The sequence below is a fragment of the Phasianus colchicus genome, chromosome 9 (genome assembly GCF_987193195.1).
Source record: "Phasianus colchicus chromosome 9, bPhaCol1.hap1.1, whole genome shotgun sequence".
Classification (NCBI taxonomy): domain Eukaryota; kingdom Metazoa; phylum Chordata; class Aves; order Galliformes; family Phasianidae; genus Phasianus; species Phasianus colchicus.
The window spans coordinates 26,384,478-26,399,388 of NC_143444.1; the positions used below are offsets into that span (position 1 = coordinate 26,384,478).

Sequence of the window (14,911 nt, forward strand, 5' to 3'; positions counted from 1 at the left end):
TTCCTTACACAAACAAAAGTATGAATTAATCAGGGCATATGAAAAGGGCAATTGGATCTGACTAAATGAGAAATGTTTCTATGAGCACATTAGAATAATAGTGAAACATTTAAAATGGCTTAAACAGAACTTGAAGTTTCAAACAAGTTTTCAATCTCAGTACATTTTGGGAGGGCAAGATCAGGAATAGGATGTAGTTATGAATGCTACCAAGTCATGCTAATGGAAACTGCAAGAACAGCTTAAATAAAGTGCAGAAGCAATAAAAATGATATCAAACACTTTTTTATGGTAAATGAAAATATATTCAAATTCAGTATTTTACTTAAAAAACAAAACAAAACAAAAAACAACTAGAATTAATTTTTAAACCAAAGAAAACTACATGGAGAGGAAGATACTAAAGGGAAATTGAATCATCACAGTTAAAAGAATAAGTATTTGAAGATACTGTCCTAGATCTCCAGAATACGTATATATTTAATTTTAAAAAGACTCTAGAATCTCACCCCTTCTCTTTCCCAACCCCCAAGCCCAGTGATTGAGTCACATAAGCCAGCACAGTGAAGGATGCAACTGCAAGACAGACTCATGTGAGGAGAAGGAAGAGAACATGACCATTAACTTTTGGAAGACACCAAAGCAAAAACTAAACAACCTACAGACCTTGAGGAACTACTGCCAAAGGTGTAAAAGACAATTAAAAATATCAGAAATAGGAAGCCTGCCAGAAAGATAATTGGACTCACATATTTTCAGGGTGTAAAAGGAGCATTTAATGAAAGTAGGGCAATTGCAGGAAAGCTAAGCTAGTTGTCTGCAGTAACATTTATTACAATGGAAACATTTTTTCTTGAGAGAAATAAGAGAGTGATAGCTGGAAGCAGTAAGCAAGATTTAACAGCAGGAAGGGTTACCAGCAGCGTCCCCAAGGATCTCTGTGGGGACCTGTGTTATTTAAGGTGCTCGTACAGTATCTGGGAAACGCTATTGGCAGTGAGGTGAGGGTATTGATGAATGATACAGACTCACTCAAAATGACTGGACCAAAAATGAATAGCACTGAACTGTGGAAGGCTGTCACAGCACGGAGTTGGAAAAACAACACAAAATTCGTTGCTATTAAGTACAAAACACTGATTTTGCTAACCAATAGTTTTCTTTTTAGTACAAAAACTAATGAAGCCTACTTTTATAACTAGCTGTTGAGTAACATTTTAACTGAATTGTATTAAGGCTGCAGCATGACTTCAGTCCTTATTACACATAAAAAGAATCCACAGAGAAAAGCCCTAAGGTACAAATTCTCTAGTATCTAATGAAACATCAAATCCCATCAACACTTTTTCTGCAGGGAGGGACTCGGGCTGCTCTCCCAGGTCTGTGATGACTGGTTAGAGTCAGATACAGCAAGCCTTGCCCTCACTGGAGACACACTGTATCTCGCTTCCTATTTCTCAACATTTGGGCTGCCTACTTTCACAAAACTTCAGCTAGCAAAATCTGTATACTATTTGCTTTATTTGCTTGAAATTCAAAAGTGAATGCTAAATTTAAGGTAATGACAAGGCATTCTAAAAGTATTTTGATGTGCAGCAATCATGTAACGTGCTTGAGTAAAGCTCGTGTATTTGGGAAAGTCTGAATAACCTTGACTCTATCGATGGGTGTCTCTCTCAAAACAGGTTCACCATCTAAGACAGACATTGTAGGCTTTTTGTGGATATTTATGTGAGAAAGTGTAGTAGTAATCATGGACTAATAGAAAAAAGAATTATTGGAGAAGGAATTGAGAATAAAAAGATGTCACCAGTGTCACCAGGACAGCACGTAAGCTCCTGATACAACGCCTGTCTTTCCTGGAAGATGGCATGAAATTTACTCACTCAGCATAGGATATATTAGAAATGAAAGGCTATGGGGAAGGCAAAAACATACAAATAGGGAATCACAGAATCATTTGAGTTGGAAGGGACTTTAAAGGTCACCTAGTCCAACTCCCCTGCAATGAAAAGGGACATCTACTGCCTGATCAGGTTGCTCAGAGCCCCACCCAGCCTGACCTTGTACATGAAGCAGACCCATTAATCCAGACCTCCTCAAATTTAGAGGCGAGAGAACTACAAAGGTATAACAGAGGTCTTCAAAATTATGAACAGTGTTGAACCAAACCCCAATTCTGCAAGGGTATCCATGAGCTTTTACTCATGCCCACAATCCGTGTAATCCAACATAAATGAGTAGTGCAATCAGGAGCAGCAACATTCCTGTGCTCCTCTCATCTTCACTCTCTGCTTCATCTTCTGCTTTCTGTTGGTACTGCTATGCACACACCAAGCAGTGGACTGCAATGAACAGTCTCTGGAAAAGGACTGCAGAGCCCATCCCAGGCAAGCACCTCAGCCACTCACCTGAAAAATCGTACTCTTGTTTGCATGTTCCCTCTAAACAAGCTTAAATAATTACACTGTTCAGTAGTCAAACAGCCTTGACAGCAGGAAGTGAGTACACACATTAGAAGTAGCTTGTGCTATAGTGGTCTTACAGCAGTCTTCTGAAACACTGAAGATTCAGGCTTGTTTCTACCCAGGCCCATGCTGGCCACAATTTGGGAAAACTTCAGTGTCAAGTACTATTCAGTTAAAAACTTCAGGGGGGACTGATGGAAAGACCACCACTACTGAAATAAAGACATACCTTGTGCTGCCAGATGTTGGAATAAAGGACTCGATGCTTATCTTGATAGAAGGCCTCTGAGCTGTGGACCCCCAGTGGCACGAGGCACCCTGGGCTGGCACAGAGCAGGAACCCTCAGCTCTGCTGAGTAACAGTGTCCATCAGACATCTCCTTTAGCATTTCTGTCAGCCCATGTAACCATTTTCTGGTTCTGCCTGGCAACGATTCTTCACATGTATTCTGTAGGGTTTTTGGTTTGATTTCTTTGGAGACCTATTTATTTTTTGCTGTGGATCTCATTCTAGGGAACCTGAGTCTTCCTCTGAATCATTTAAGGAGTCTGACCACAAGGCTCCATAAGGAAATGCTTCAGTCCTTCTGTGAATCTGGGTCACAATGATTTCGTTTTTCTCCACACATGGAAGAGTGAAATCATATAGCTTTTTAGTAGAAATAGTACTGTAATTGAAAATTTATTTTAGATTTCTAATGTCACCGAGTACGTACAGTTTATGAAAGCCAAAGTCCTTTTCTGCTACATTAAAAAGAATAAACAAACCCCCAACGTAGCTCCATTAGAAACTCCCTTGGCACTCTCACTAAATTGAAGAGTGCTTATGCAGAGAATACACAACAAACACCTGTGCTCTGCACATTTTCTAATGGAGATTTAGAACAGCAATGTCTACAGGCAGGAAGTTTCTTCAAAAGCCAAAGACAGCCCCAACTTCACCATCATGCGCTGAAGGCCAATACCGAAAGCCAACACATCATACAGGATTCCATTCATTAACAGTAATTCCTTAAGACTTAAGACTAATGCATTAATCACATTAATGATAATCCACTAATGTGAGGAACCTGGAGATAAAAAATGTAGAATCAGGGATAACTTCTGCAATAAAAGTGTTACAGTTTTAGGTTAATACTGAATTAGAAAATTAGTCTGTAGAACGACGAGAGCATTAACCATGTCAGCAGAGCACATGAAGTGAATACCATGGTTTAAGAGAGCAGAAAATGATGGCAGAGAATATTAACGTTTCTACACAGAAAATGACTTGCATTGAGGATGTAATTTAGAAAGATGACTAGATGTCTGCTTTTTGAAATCAGTATTTAAGGACCAAAATCATAAATGCTTTATTTAAATTGAGTGATACACTTGTTTTGGCAGAATGCACCTTCTATACTGCTCCTGATCTATGTACCAGAGGGCAGTAACACCACCACTTTCAACACTTCCAGTTAATTCTCACCACAATGTTTTGATAACAACAGTGTATTTTTCAATGTGAACAAAGTAGGGGAAAAAAGCCCTAAAACTTGTCCTAGAACAAAAAAGGCCTAACAAAACCTGGGAGCACTGACTTCAACATGTTCAACAAATATTCAAGTCACATTGGATAACTTTACAAAACTAGTATCAAAGTAAAGAATATAAAGTCAAAATACAGAAATAAAGTTGAACGAGAGAAAACAGCCCGATGAGATCAAACAAAAGTTAAACAGAACAGGTTAACAGAAACAAGTTAGCTGAAAGGTTGCTTTTCTTCTGCAGCAATATTTCAGCAACTCCTTTCCTCAATAGCAGCTCAAAAAGAAGAAAAAAGAAAAAAAGATATGCATCGCTTTAAAATCCTCCTGTATGTGTTACTGTGATTGTTTGTAGAAACAGCATCGCCTCAATTTGCAACCTATGCTAATGTCTTATTTCATAAACAGTGGATCTTTTACCAAGAAAACAGAAGTTCAGTATGAAGCATCTGCATTCAGGCTTCCATTACACATACATTTATCTTTCTATTGGCTATGAATTCTTTTATTTGTGAACTGCAAATGGTTAAGATTTGCTTACACTTCCAAACCTTTTGTTTGTCACAGATAATTCATTTCTAAAAGTGTCTGATGTAGCACTCACTAATTACAGAATTACAAAAGGTAGAATAAGGCTTTCCCCTGCTCCAAAATTTATATTTTTGGTAAAGGTAACAATATATCAGCTTCACTAACACCCTAATAATAGGCATACATATAATTTTATATCACCATTCTTCCAAAGAAAAGACTAAAGACTAGAAGACGTATGCAGTTGGTTGTTGCTTAGTATGAAATTTCCAAAACAGAACTCCTGCTACAATAAGCACATAGAAACATGTGGAAAACAATGTGCCAGGCACTACCAAACAAGTTTGATTAGTAGATGACAATTCTGCAGTGCTATGGTGCACTATCCTGGATGTCCAGATTTAAAAACAAAACAAAAACAAACAAACCCCCCCCAAACCAACCTGTTTTGATGCACATTTGGCATTAAGTGTACTTTCTGATCTTAGATTCAGTATGTTTGTTCCGTGGTTGAGATATTTGAAGTACCAGATTTCTCCTCATCAGACAGCAGGTAGCTGGTGCATACGTTTCAGACAACAGAACTAGGATTTCTTTAATTTGAGATGGGATCAGTAATCTATCGTTAAGATGTCCAAGATGTGCAATAGTAAGGCAGATTTCTTATTACACCGTCTTGAGATACTCATTGTTTGATGAAACAAACAAGGTGCTTTAGAACAGCAGAGTAATAGGATACAAACAAGTGCCAGAATGAAGGAAAACCGCCAAAATGGGAACTGCCATTTCTTTCTTGATGGGAAATAAAGAACTTTTGTATCTGGTATTTGAAAGGTTTTTAACAGCTGATATTCAATATCAGCTGATTCCTGAAGTGTTGGCAAGATACCAGCTTTCTGGTCCTGGCCATTTCTAATGTTATTTAAATATTCACATCATGCAATAAGCAGTTTCACACACTGCAATGTAATGGAAAATACTTCCTAAATGAATCAGAACTGAGACCCAAAGCAGAACCAGTAAATAAATACCTTGCATATATGTCAAACTATATTCTTCAAACAAAACCTTACATCTTATCAAAGAAGTCAGAAAGTACTAACAAAAATTATATGCTTTCTACCATAATACTGTTAAATTTCCATGGCTGAGAATGTCCTGTTATTTTTTTTTTTCTGCCTTTTTAAATTAGGTGATAAAGTAGAAATTCAAACACAGAGATAAAATGCATATATATGAGAGCACTGGCTCAGCGAGATATCAAATATACAGCATTCTAGTGTCAAAAGTACAGGCAGAAATGTCCAAGATTTCTTGGTGAAAAAGGGGCATTTGAGGAGTAAAAATTCTACTTAACAATCACTCACATTTTAACAGTGCATTAATTATAACAAAAGCTGGATGATAAGTGAGCAACATAGTCATAATGTTCAGTGTTCAAAGCAGAATTTTATCCTCTGCTCATTTAAACGAGGTTGGAACATATACTCATGTATGTGGAACTTTAAGTAGCTATGTTATTTCAAATTTTCAGGATTCTTTCAAGAGGCAAAGTTGTGTCATTAAGTTGAGCTGGATGATAGTACGAGATGGCGCTGATGAAGTGTTCCTCTTAATGCTGTGCCTCTGGCTTGTTGAAAGATGATTAGTCCTACAATCTTGTCTGATCTATTCTTTTGCCTCTAAGAAAAGGGTTTCTTGAGGATACAGTTTTACCTCCAGTAATGATTTATTTGGATCCAGCTGGGTCACCTGCAAAGACGAGAACAAAAAGATACATGTAAGTAAACTATTTTGAACTGCTTATTTTTACAGTTGAGATTTTTTACTGTAAGAAATCTTCAGTCATAGTGGAAGTTGTCAGCACTAATTCCCAGAATGGTGGAGAAATGAGTAGAACTGACACACAAATCCACTGAACACCAAGTCCAGTGCAAGGCAAGCAGTAAAAGTGCTCCGCAGTAAGCAGAAGGGAGAGAGCAGGACCTTCCTCCTTTCACTGGGAGCGAGATGCTGCATCAGCTCACCGTCTGGCAGATCTGCATCTCTGCCCAACTACTACAGTGTACATATATCATGCATATATATGTGTGAGTGGAATATGTCTACATATCATTCACATTTACGCAGTTACATGCATGCATTCATGTTATAGGATTGTTTACTGGAGTCTTGACTTCTTGTCACATTTGTAAAGGTATGCATACAGTGCAGGTGGGAACACAGCAGAATTCCAGTGAGAGATCATAGTTTTATGCTATGGGTGTAAATGCAAACCCACACTCATAGACATTTTTCCTGAAGTTAAGTTTGTTTATACCATTTCAGGCCACTGCTTTCTAAAATTATTCTTTGGGAAAAAAAAAAAAATCAGCCTCGATCAAACAACATATTATGAGTTAATATAAGAAATTATAAATGTAATATTTTTCTTAAATGCATAATTTACCACTCCTGTTACCAAGTAACAGAAACAGTACTGTGCCTTTTCTCTTCCCCTCCCAACTAAAACTGACAATTTTAAAATATATTTGCATCTCACTTGTTTCACTGGATAACTATACTTGTTTAAATAATGAAGAGCCTATCACTTCCTAAGTCCATTAAAATCTACATAGTTTCACCTTTCTGACTGCAACAGAATTTAAAACATATATATATATATATGAGACAGATGCATATATATATATATATCTGATATATATATATCAGATGCATCTCATTAATTAGTTTTCCAAAGCAGGGACATATTTTCTTACACTTCCAGTAGTGTGGTGAGCTATTGCTAAGTGGCTGAAGAGAAAAATAATTTGTAAAAACACCAGAGTCAATTTTAGATTCCTATTATCTACAGTCCAATTATGCATTCCTGCAGAGGTGCCGCTTAAATTATTGAAAGGTTAATATCTTAGAAAGCAAATCTGTTATGTAAAAAACAGCCAAAGTAGTGCATTTAAGTTTGTGATTACAGAAGTATGCTAATTAAGTATCTTGTTGCATTTTTTGATGCTTTAGTATTCTACTACAGTCCACTGCGCTCCAGCACAGAAAGGGAGGCAAACATGAGTCTCTGCAATTCACTGCACATAATGTATTGTGCACCTGATAGAAGCAATTCTCCTTTTCATTTAAAGCCATTATCTAATTAGATCTCTCTGCTTTAAAACCCCGCAATCTCTTTCTGCAGGAAAAAGCAGGAGAGAACAAAAACAAATCTTCCCTACATTTGATGAAAAAAACAATGAAAAGCAAATGTAGGCAATGAAAACAATATTCCAGATCGCAAGCATATGGAAAGTAATTATTCGCTATTAGTATTTTTATTTCTTTTTTTTAATTATTATCATTTGTATCCTAATTCAAGGTTCATATCCTAATCTAAACCCTAAGCTTTGCAAACTTCAAGTACTTCAAATGTTAACAACGCGTAATGCTCTTTCCTCAAAGACCTTAAGCATTGTGGAGTACCTGCAGCAAAAGGACTGTGCAGATTTTCACCATAATTTCAGCGTGCTGCTTAATTCACTGAGGGACAGCAGAGTTTGCAAATGTTTACACCATTACCCAATTAACTAACAATATGGCTCATGCATCTGTCAACAAACAAAGCTGTTGTTGCTTTGTTTTAGCTCCTTGGCATTTTCTGTTCATATAGGTCGCCATTGTACTTAATTATCAAACCATAACCCTTCTGCAGCTTCTACTTTGTTATTTGTGGTTTGTAAACATGATGTTCACTACAAAGAATAGCAGCCTTATTAGTGAATCCACCTCCTACCAAAATAAATGGTTTCTCTTGTAAACATATGAAATATAAGACCTAAGATGCTTTGAAAGTATTTTTGAATAGACTTAGAAACCAAAGAATTATGTATAATAAAGAAGAGCTGTGACCCACAAAGATGTGTCCAATGCAGCATATTAATAAATTAAGTAAATTTATGTGGGTTATTTCACAATGCAAAGAATTAAAATATTTTCATATTTAAATTTGTGTATTTTGCTTCATCAGCATTAGGACACATTCTGGAGTCCATTTCAGTGCTGAGACTTTGCTCTCACGTCACTGCACTGTGTTCTGCTCTAAAGAGCTCTGCACAGATCTAAGTTATACTGTCTATAAACTCCATACTTGTGTTACTTAAAGATTTATTGCATATTATTGGCAATTATGCAGGAAATAATTTAAGCATGTATTCATATATTTAATCTCATTTGCTCCTATTGAACTCATTCATAACATAGGTACCCATAATGCTCAACTATATGCCTTCTTGATTATGGTTACAAAATAAATTGAGTTAAGCACTCAGCACTTGTTAATGAAATACCAAAAGCTTAATGTTTCTCTGTATTTTAAAGCCCCACAATGTTTGTCTTACTAACAATCACCTACATGCATTTTTAGAGTCTGCACACAACTCCCATGGTGAGACCAATTAGTGAGGCAAACGTATTTAAAACACATATTTTATGGTTTTATTAAGGTGAATTCTTAGCATTATATTATAATGTAAAGTAAAATAAAAGCCCCAGAAATGGGGTTCCAAATTTGCATAGAGGAGGGTGGCGAAGGAAAGGCACGATGTTGAGATGCTGAGAGTACATTAAGTGACAGCAAAATGGCTAAATACTCAAGCACACAGGATTCTGTAGAATAACATGTATATGCATTTACCACTGACTCAAAGCCAAAGCAAACAGTATGTTAGGAGTCTTTATTTTTAGCCAAATGACTTTCTGCACAAACGCTGACACTCTTCAGGGGAAGGTTTCCTAGCAAGGGCGGTAACAGGACCTTATTTCTGTCAGTGCTGAATCTTGCAATCAAGCTATGAAGCATTTCAAAGTACATTTCAGTTGGTAAAACAGCATTTTTCTTCCATCCATGGATACAGTTTTACAGGGCCTTATGCTTTGGTGCACTAGAGCTAAGGTTTAATCCAAGGTTTTAATTCCAAGAGCTTCACCATATAACTTGTGCTGGATCGGTGCACAGGAAATGCGTTATTGCAACAGGGACTTGTTTAAATGAATTCTGTGGTAATTATTTCAACTAAGCACAAAGTAGTTGGTTTGAAGTACTTCTGCAGCACTTTGAAGTTTGACTGATATACGACTATGCAAAACCACCAAAGGATAGCTGTGCTAATTCCCGTGTTTCTCTCAAAGAATGTAGTAACTACTTAGGCTTTATTTTGAACAAATACCTTGTTTGTGCCATTTTTAACAATTTTTTTTTTTAAAGACTCAATGGTAAAAAATATTACTAGTATAAACAACGTTTTGTTCCTTCTCGTATCGCTTTGGTATGATTTCTGTCTTCCCCTTTGCTCATCTATCCATTCTATCACAAGCTCACATCCTGCACAGCTGTACTTTTACAATTTCAAAGGTGTGGTTCCTTACCCTTCCCAACTCTGCAGGGAAAAGATAAAGACCAAAAAACTGGCTTAATGCCAGGAAGGTCATTTAAAAATAAGGAATCAAATACACAATTATTATGACACTTACCCAAGCAGTAAATATCACACCCTTCACCTTTCTCTCCACCCTAGGACAAGGATCTGATTCCCGAGTAGCACAGCCTCTATACCATTTACACACGCATGAATACATTTAATGAATCTAATGGACAAAGAGTTCTTTTACTCTGTTTCCTAATCCTCCTAAAGTATAAATGCAATAGAAATTACTTAAAGGCACACCTGGTAAAGTACCAGGTCTGTTTAAAAAAATCTATATTTTCTGAATGACACACAAACAAATACAGTGAATTCTTTCCACATACTGAAATATCCATGGGTTATACAGACAATACGTCCAACTTGTGCAACAAACTACTTCACATAAATACATGCAATTAGATCTGGTTTAGTTGAATAAACTTTGAGATAATTTACATCTGAATTGAAGAAAGCCATCTCAAATAAGGAAAAAATAAGTCATAGTAAAAGACTTCTAGTCTCATTCTAACTTCAAAGCCTTAACGCCAATACATCACACTCCATCTCATTTCACTCAAGTGATTTTCTCAAAACATTATTTTAGATTCAGCATATTTAATAAATATATTTACTGAGCAAAGTAACAGATACAGATAAGACAGAAATTGATGCTATAGCCTGTACTTTGAGCAAGCTTTCCAGTCTTAGAAAAGCTGTACAGCTGCCAGAGATACCCTCTATCTAGTATAAACTGTCAGCAACTTATCATAACTGTTATAAGAAGAGAATTTGCTGCATAGATTATAATCAGTGCAGAAACCTTAATTGCATTACTTGTCTTTTAAGAAGTAAATTAAGAAAAAAAAATAGCAACTGTATTTTTCTTGGTTTTATAAAACACTAAGCATAATGACAGTATAAATAAGCAGTGTAAATAAGAAGCCCAAGCTTGATGTTGCAGTGGAAGGCCTGGACTACTTGGTGCTTTTTAGAAGTCCAACATTACGAATTCATGATTCTACTGAAATTTTTTTTTTTGAATTGGGAAAACTACATCACGTTTGCAGAACAAAACTGAAAAGAACATAAACACTCTTCATTCTTACATGCACGTAAAAGAAACGGTGCTACTGATAGTACTAAAATATCACAGAAGTTGCCTTATACATGGAGAGCAAGAAATCGAGGTTAGTGCTGGTGTCTGAGCCGGATGAGCTGCCTGCCTGCACACACCTGATGGTGCAGCTCTCCTGGTGCCAGCAAATCCCAGACCAGCAACAGAGAACTCCAGATTTTGAGGGCAGAGGAAGATGCTGTAAAGCCCTCCTCAGATTTTTTGGTCTTTTGTCCCTTCTGTTTGGTTTGAAATCAATGATCTATTTAGTAATTCTCTGTGTGATTTCTCAGAAAAAAAAGAGAAGCTGATGGAATAGCCTGGAACACCTCTTTTCCTGACAAAGGAAAAGCTCCATCACCTTCACACTGTTTACTTTCAGTTTACTTTTCTTGCTGAGCGTAGAAAAGATTTAAATAGTGGCATTTACAGATCAGAGCATTTGTATGTTGTGTCCTTTCCGCTTGCCAAGGAGCAAAGCAGGCTGTTACTTGTGAGCACTGCTGCCAACGTGCTTATACCAAACTAACCATTATTCATGTATTTAATTATTTAAAAAATGTGCTAGCTACAAAGACAACAGATCCCAGCCCCAGAAATACTGTAGATTTCACAGTAGATATTGATGACGTGCTAAAAGAAAGCTGTATCTTCTGAAAGTCTGCAAATATATAAACACATTTAGTGCCTCAAATGTACGGCAAGAACTTTGCTGTGCAATCGTAGGTCCCGAAGGAGAACAGACAGGAACACAGTCACTCACGTGAAAGCGATCCATGATTGGATTCATATGAACTTAATTATAACTGCATGGAAAAACAATCCAAAAGGATTTTTATCAAGTTCAAAGGATTAAGATGTTCAGCTAGCACAATGGTATCTACAGTATAACATTGTGATTGGTAGATAGGTAAATAGAATGAAAAGCGCGCCTGAGACTGCTTTGGTGATTTAGTCTGATGTATTACTTATGCAATTACCAAAACAGCAGGAGATCATTAAATTTTCTGGTAAGCAGACACAGCATTCTCAGTATCATAGTACTACAAAGGCTCTTTATTGGTATTTTATCATTACATTTTCTTCCTACGAGGGGAATAAAACTGCAGAACTAACATTAAGCACAAATTCTGCAGAAAAAAGTAAAAAATGTCTTTGAGCTACTTTATGCTGTATCATGCCATATCCAACAGCAAAGCTCTGTAGCTAAACTAAGGCATCTTCCTCTTAACAATAACACGCCTCCCCTGAAATAAATGTTTTGTAAAATGGTGCAGTGCTGAATAAAAGAACGCTTCTGGTCAGAGGGATGTGCTTGGATGGAATATATGAATCACGTGGCTGGTATCAGTCACTGGGTTAACTAATGAGGACGACTCAACTAAGAGCTCACACACAGCACTGAGCATTCAGTTCTCTGGTGAATGCTTACTTCAGTGAGTCTTAAGTAGAACGGCTTATCTGAAATGCACTCCTATTTGCTGAAACTAGTTAAACATTCCCCATATTCAGACAGAGCTGTCACATGAGATCAGAAACTATACTCACCTACAGAACACAGTTATTTTTAGAGTAAACGAACTTATACATCTCCTTTCAGTGACTTTATGTAAGAAGTGGTTTAATCTTTCTCTTTAGGTATCATAGTTATGCAAACACTAGGTCTAAAAAAGCTGATCAAATCTTTCGAGAAAACATGGAAATCTTTTCTATAATACTTAGAGAATTTTTTACTACATATCTGGAAATTACATTTGCACAAAACCAGACATTACATTTCAAGGAGCATCGACTCTCTTATAATCTCAAGAACTACAAGTACTGCCGCCAACTTCAGCAGGATGAGAATACCAACTACTCCCTTTGTAGGTGCTGGCCAAAAGAATGTGACGCTACCCTGTGTGAGCAACAAACTTATCAAAACCAACAAAACATAAGGACTGCAAGTGCTTCAGCATTCTGGTTGCAAATATACATGCTGCAGCCCTCTGGAATTCGAAAGTTATCAGTCCCATTGTTCCACTATTAACAGTCAACAGGAAGAAAGACCAGAAATTGTGCCCTTACAAGAGGCATGGGACTATGCTAGTCTGCTATGGCCAATTTACTTAGTCAAATTCTCAGTGTCTTAACTAAGCTAAACATAGTGCTTGAATAAATAAAATAATATATCCTCAAAGAGAGAAAAGGCAAGGGCAGGTAGTATTGACATAATGACAGTTTTAACTGCCAGGAGGAGGGATGACTAACTCTGTAAGTGTCTGTGGCCTCCTGCAAATTAGATAAAGTTGATAATTATGTGCCATCATCAGATATATTGCCCTGAACAATTTTAGATTATTGTGAATGAAAACAGATAGGCACTATTTTATATAGCAGGAAATACAATTAATATTACTGCTTAAGTTACGTGAATCACGTTACATTTTGTTCTTCTGAATTCTTCCTTGTTCAAGCTACTTTCCTGGATTATGTGAATGACTAAATACTAAAACTGCTATTAGGTATAACCAGGATACTGCATGAATCCTCTTTCCAGCTAAATATTTCTTCATTCTTTCTATCAAGATGATGTTAAAATTGAGAAGTGGTCCTGGACATGTATTTTTTCAGGAACTATTTAATGAGTTTAAACACCACCTAATGAGTTTAAAAGCAGATTATTAGAAGGAATTAGTTTGCATTGGGTGCAATGCAGAACAATTTATACAAAGAAAGGATTGTGGAATGGACTGAAATACACAAAATTGCTAAACTACCTAGCACAGTCGTACAGGAATCATAACTTTACCCTTTGGAGAATATCAGAGGATAGTCACCTGTTCAGATGAGTGCTGAGCACTGAAGCTTAACTTACTATCCTGTTGCTGCATTTTCACCGTGGGAGTCAAAAAGGATTTCTCCCACCAGAACAGTGAAATGAACAATCTTATTTGGTTTTGTCTTACTCTGTATTTCTACACAACATGAAGAATGGTTTGGCACCAAGTCTGCTGAAATCCTGATTGTACCTAATTTAAATTGACATGTGACTTGAGTTAAATTCATTTTCTGTGCTTTCAAGGGACACAGATTTTTGTTTCTGTTTATTCAAACTGCTGTTGAAATTGGTTAATTAAAAGGATTTAAAAAATCTTAATACTCTAAACAGAGCAAACTGGTTCTGAATTATTAAGCAACATTTTAAATGCATTTAAATAACCTTAAGTGACTTAACTGACACCTGATCCTAAGCTCCGTCTCAGAAAAACAAAATGTGAAATACTGTAGAATCTTGGCTTACCAGGGCTTCCAGATACAGTAAATAAAAAGCTTAAGTCTCTAATGCAGTCTGCAAAACGTATTCTCCCAAATACATAACTAATGTTCCACTTCAAGTGGAAATGAGCAGAAGAATTTGTACGCTGTAGCTTTGATTTGTTAGATGAAATTGGTAAGCTCAGTCTTTATTTGCTAATGAGATGCACTTGTGAGAACATTCCAGGACCTCACCTTCTGATGCAAATCACAAAACTTCTACAAATGTACCATTAATCCCTATAGCACTCATTTGGGTGAATTTGTTCAGCACATTTTAAGTACAGCTTCAACTAGATATGGTACATTTCAGCTTTTTTTTCTATAGCATGATCAAATGCTCAGTCCACAAGACATTAAACAGTTACAGGAATACTTCTGCAGATCTCTACGGAAGGAAATGAAGAACTGGTCACACAGAAGGTCTACAGAGTTCTGGGAGAAGATGACCCTGCAGAAAGCAGGCTGAGATGACTCGTGAAATTAGTGTTTGGGAAGGCTGTTGAGAGAAAGGGCCTTGATAAAAAA

General features: G+C 36.6%; 1 protein-coding gene across 2 annotated transcripts in view; it reads right to left on the bottom strand.

Moving 5' to 3' along the window:
• Nucleotides 1-324: 324 nt before the first annotated feature.
• FAF1 (Fas associated factor 1) overlaps nt 325-14,911 on the bottom strand; it is a 144,600-nt gene continuing 130,013 nt past the window's right edge. Inside the window, exon 20 of one of the 2 annotated variants that reach the window (XM_090146655.1) lies at nt 325-6,277. In XM_090146655.1, the coding sequence (XP_090002781.1) occupies nt 6,194-6,277 (84 nt within the window). In that variant the 3' untranslated portion in view covers nt 325-6,193. The remainder of the gene's footprint in view (nt 6,278-14,911) is intronic. The other variant, XM_031602222.2, reaches the window with a different exon arrangement.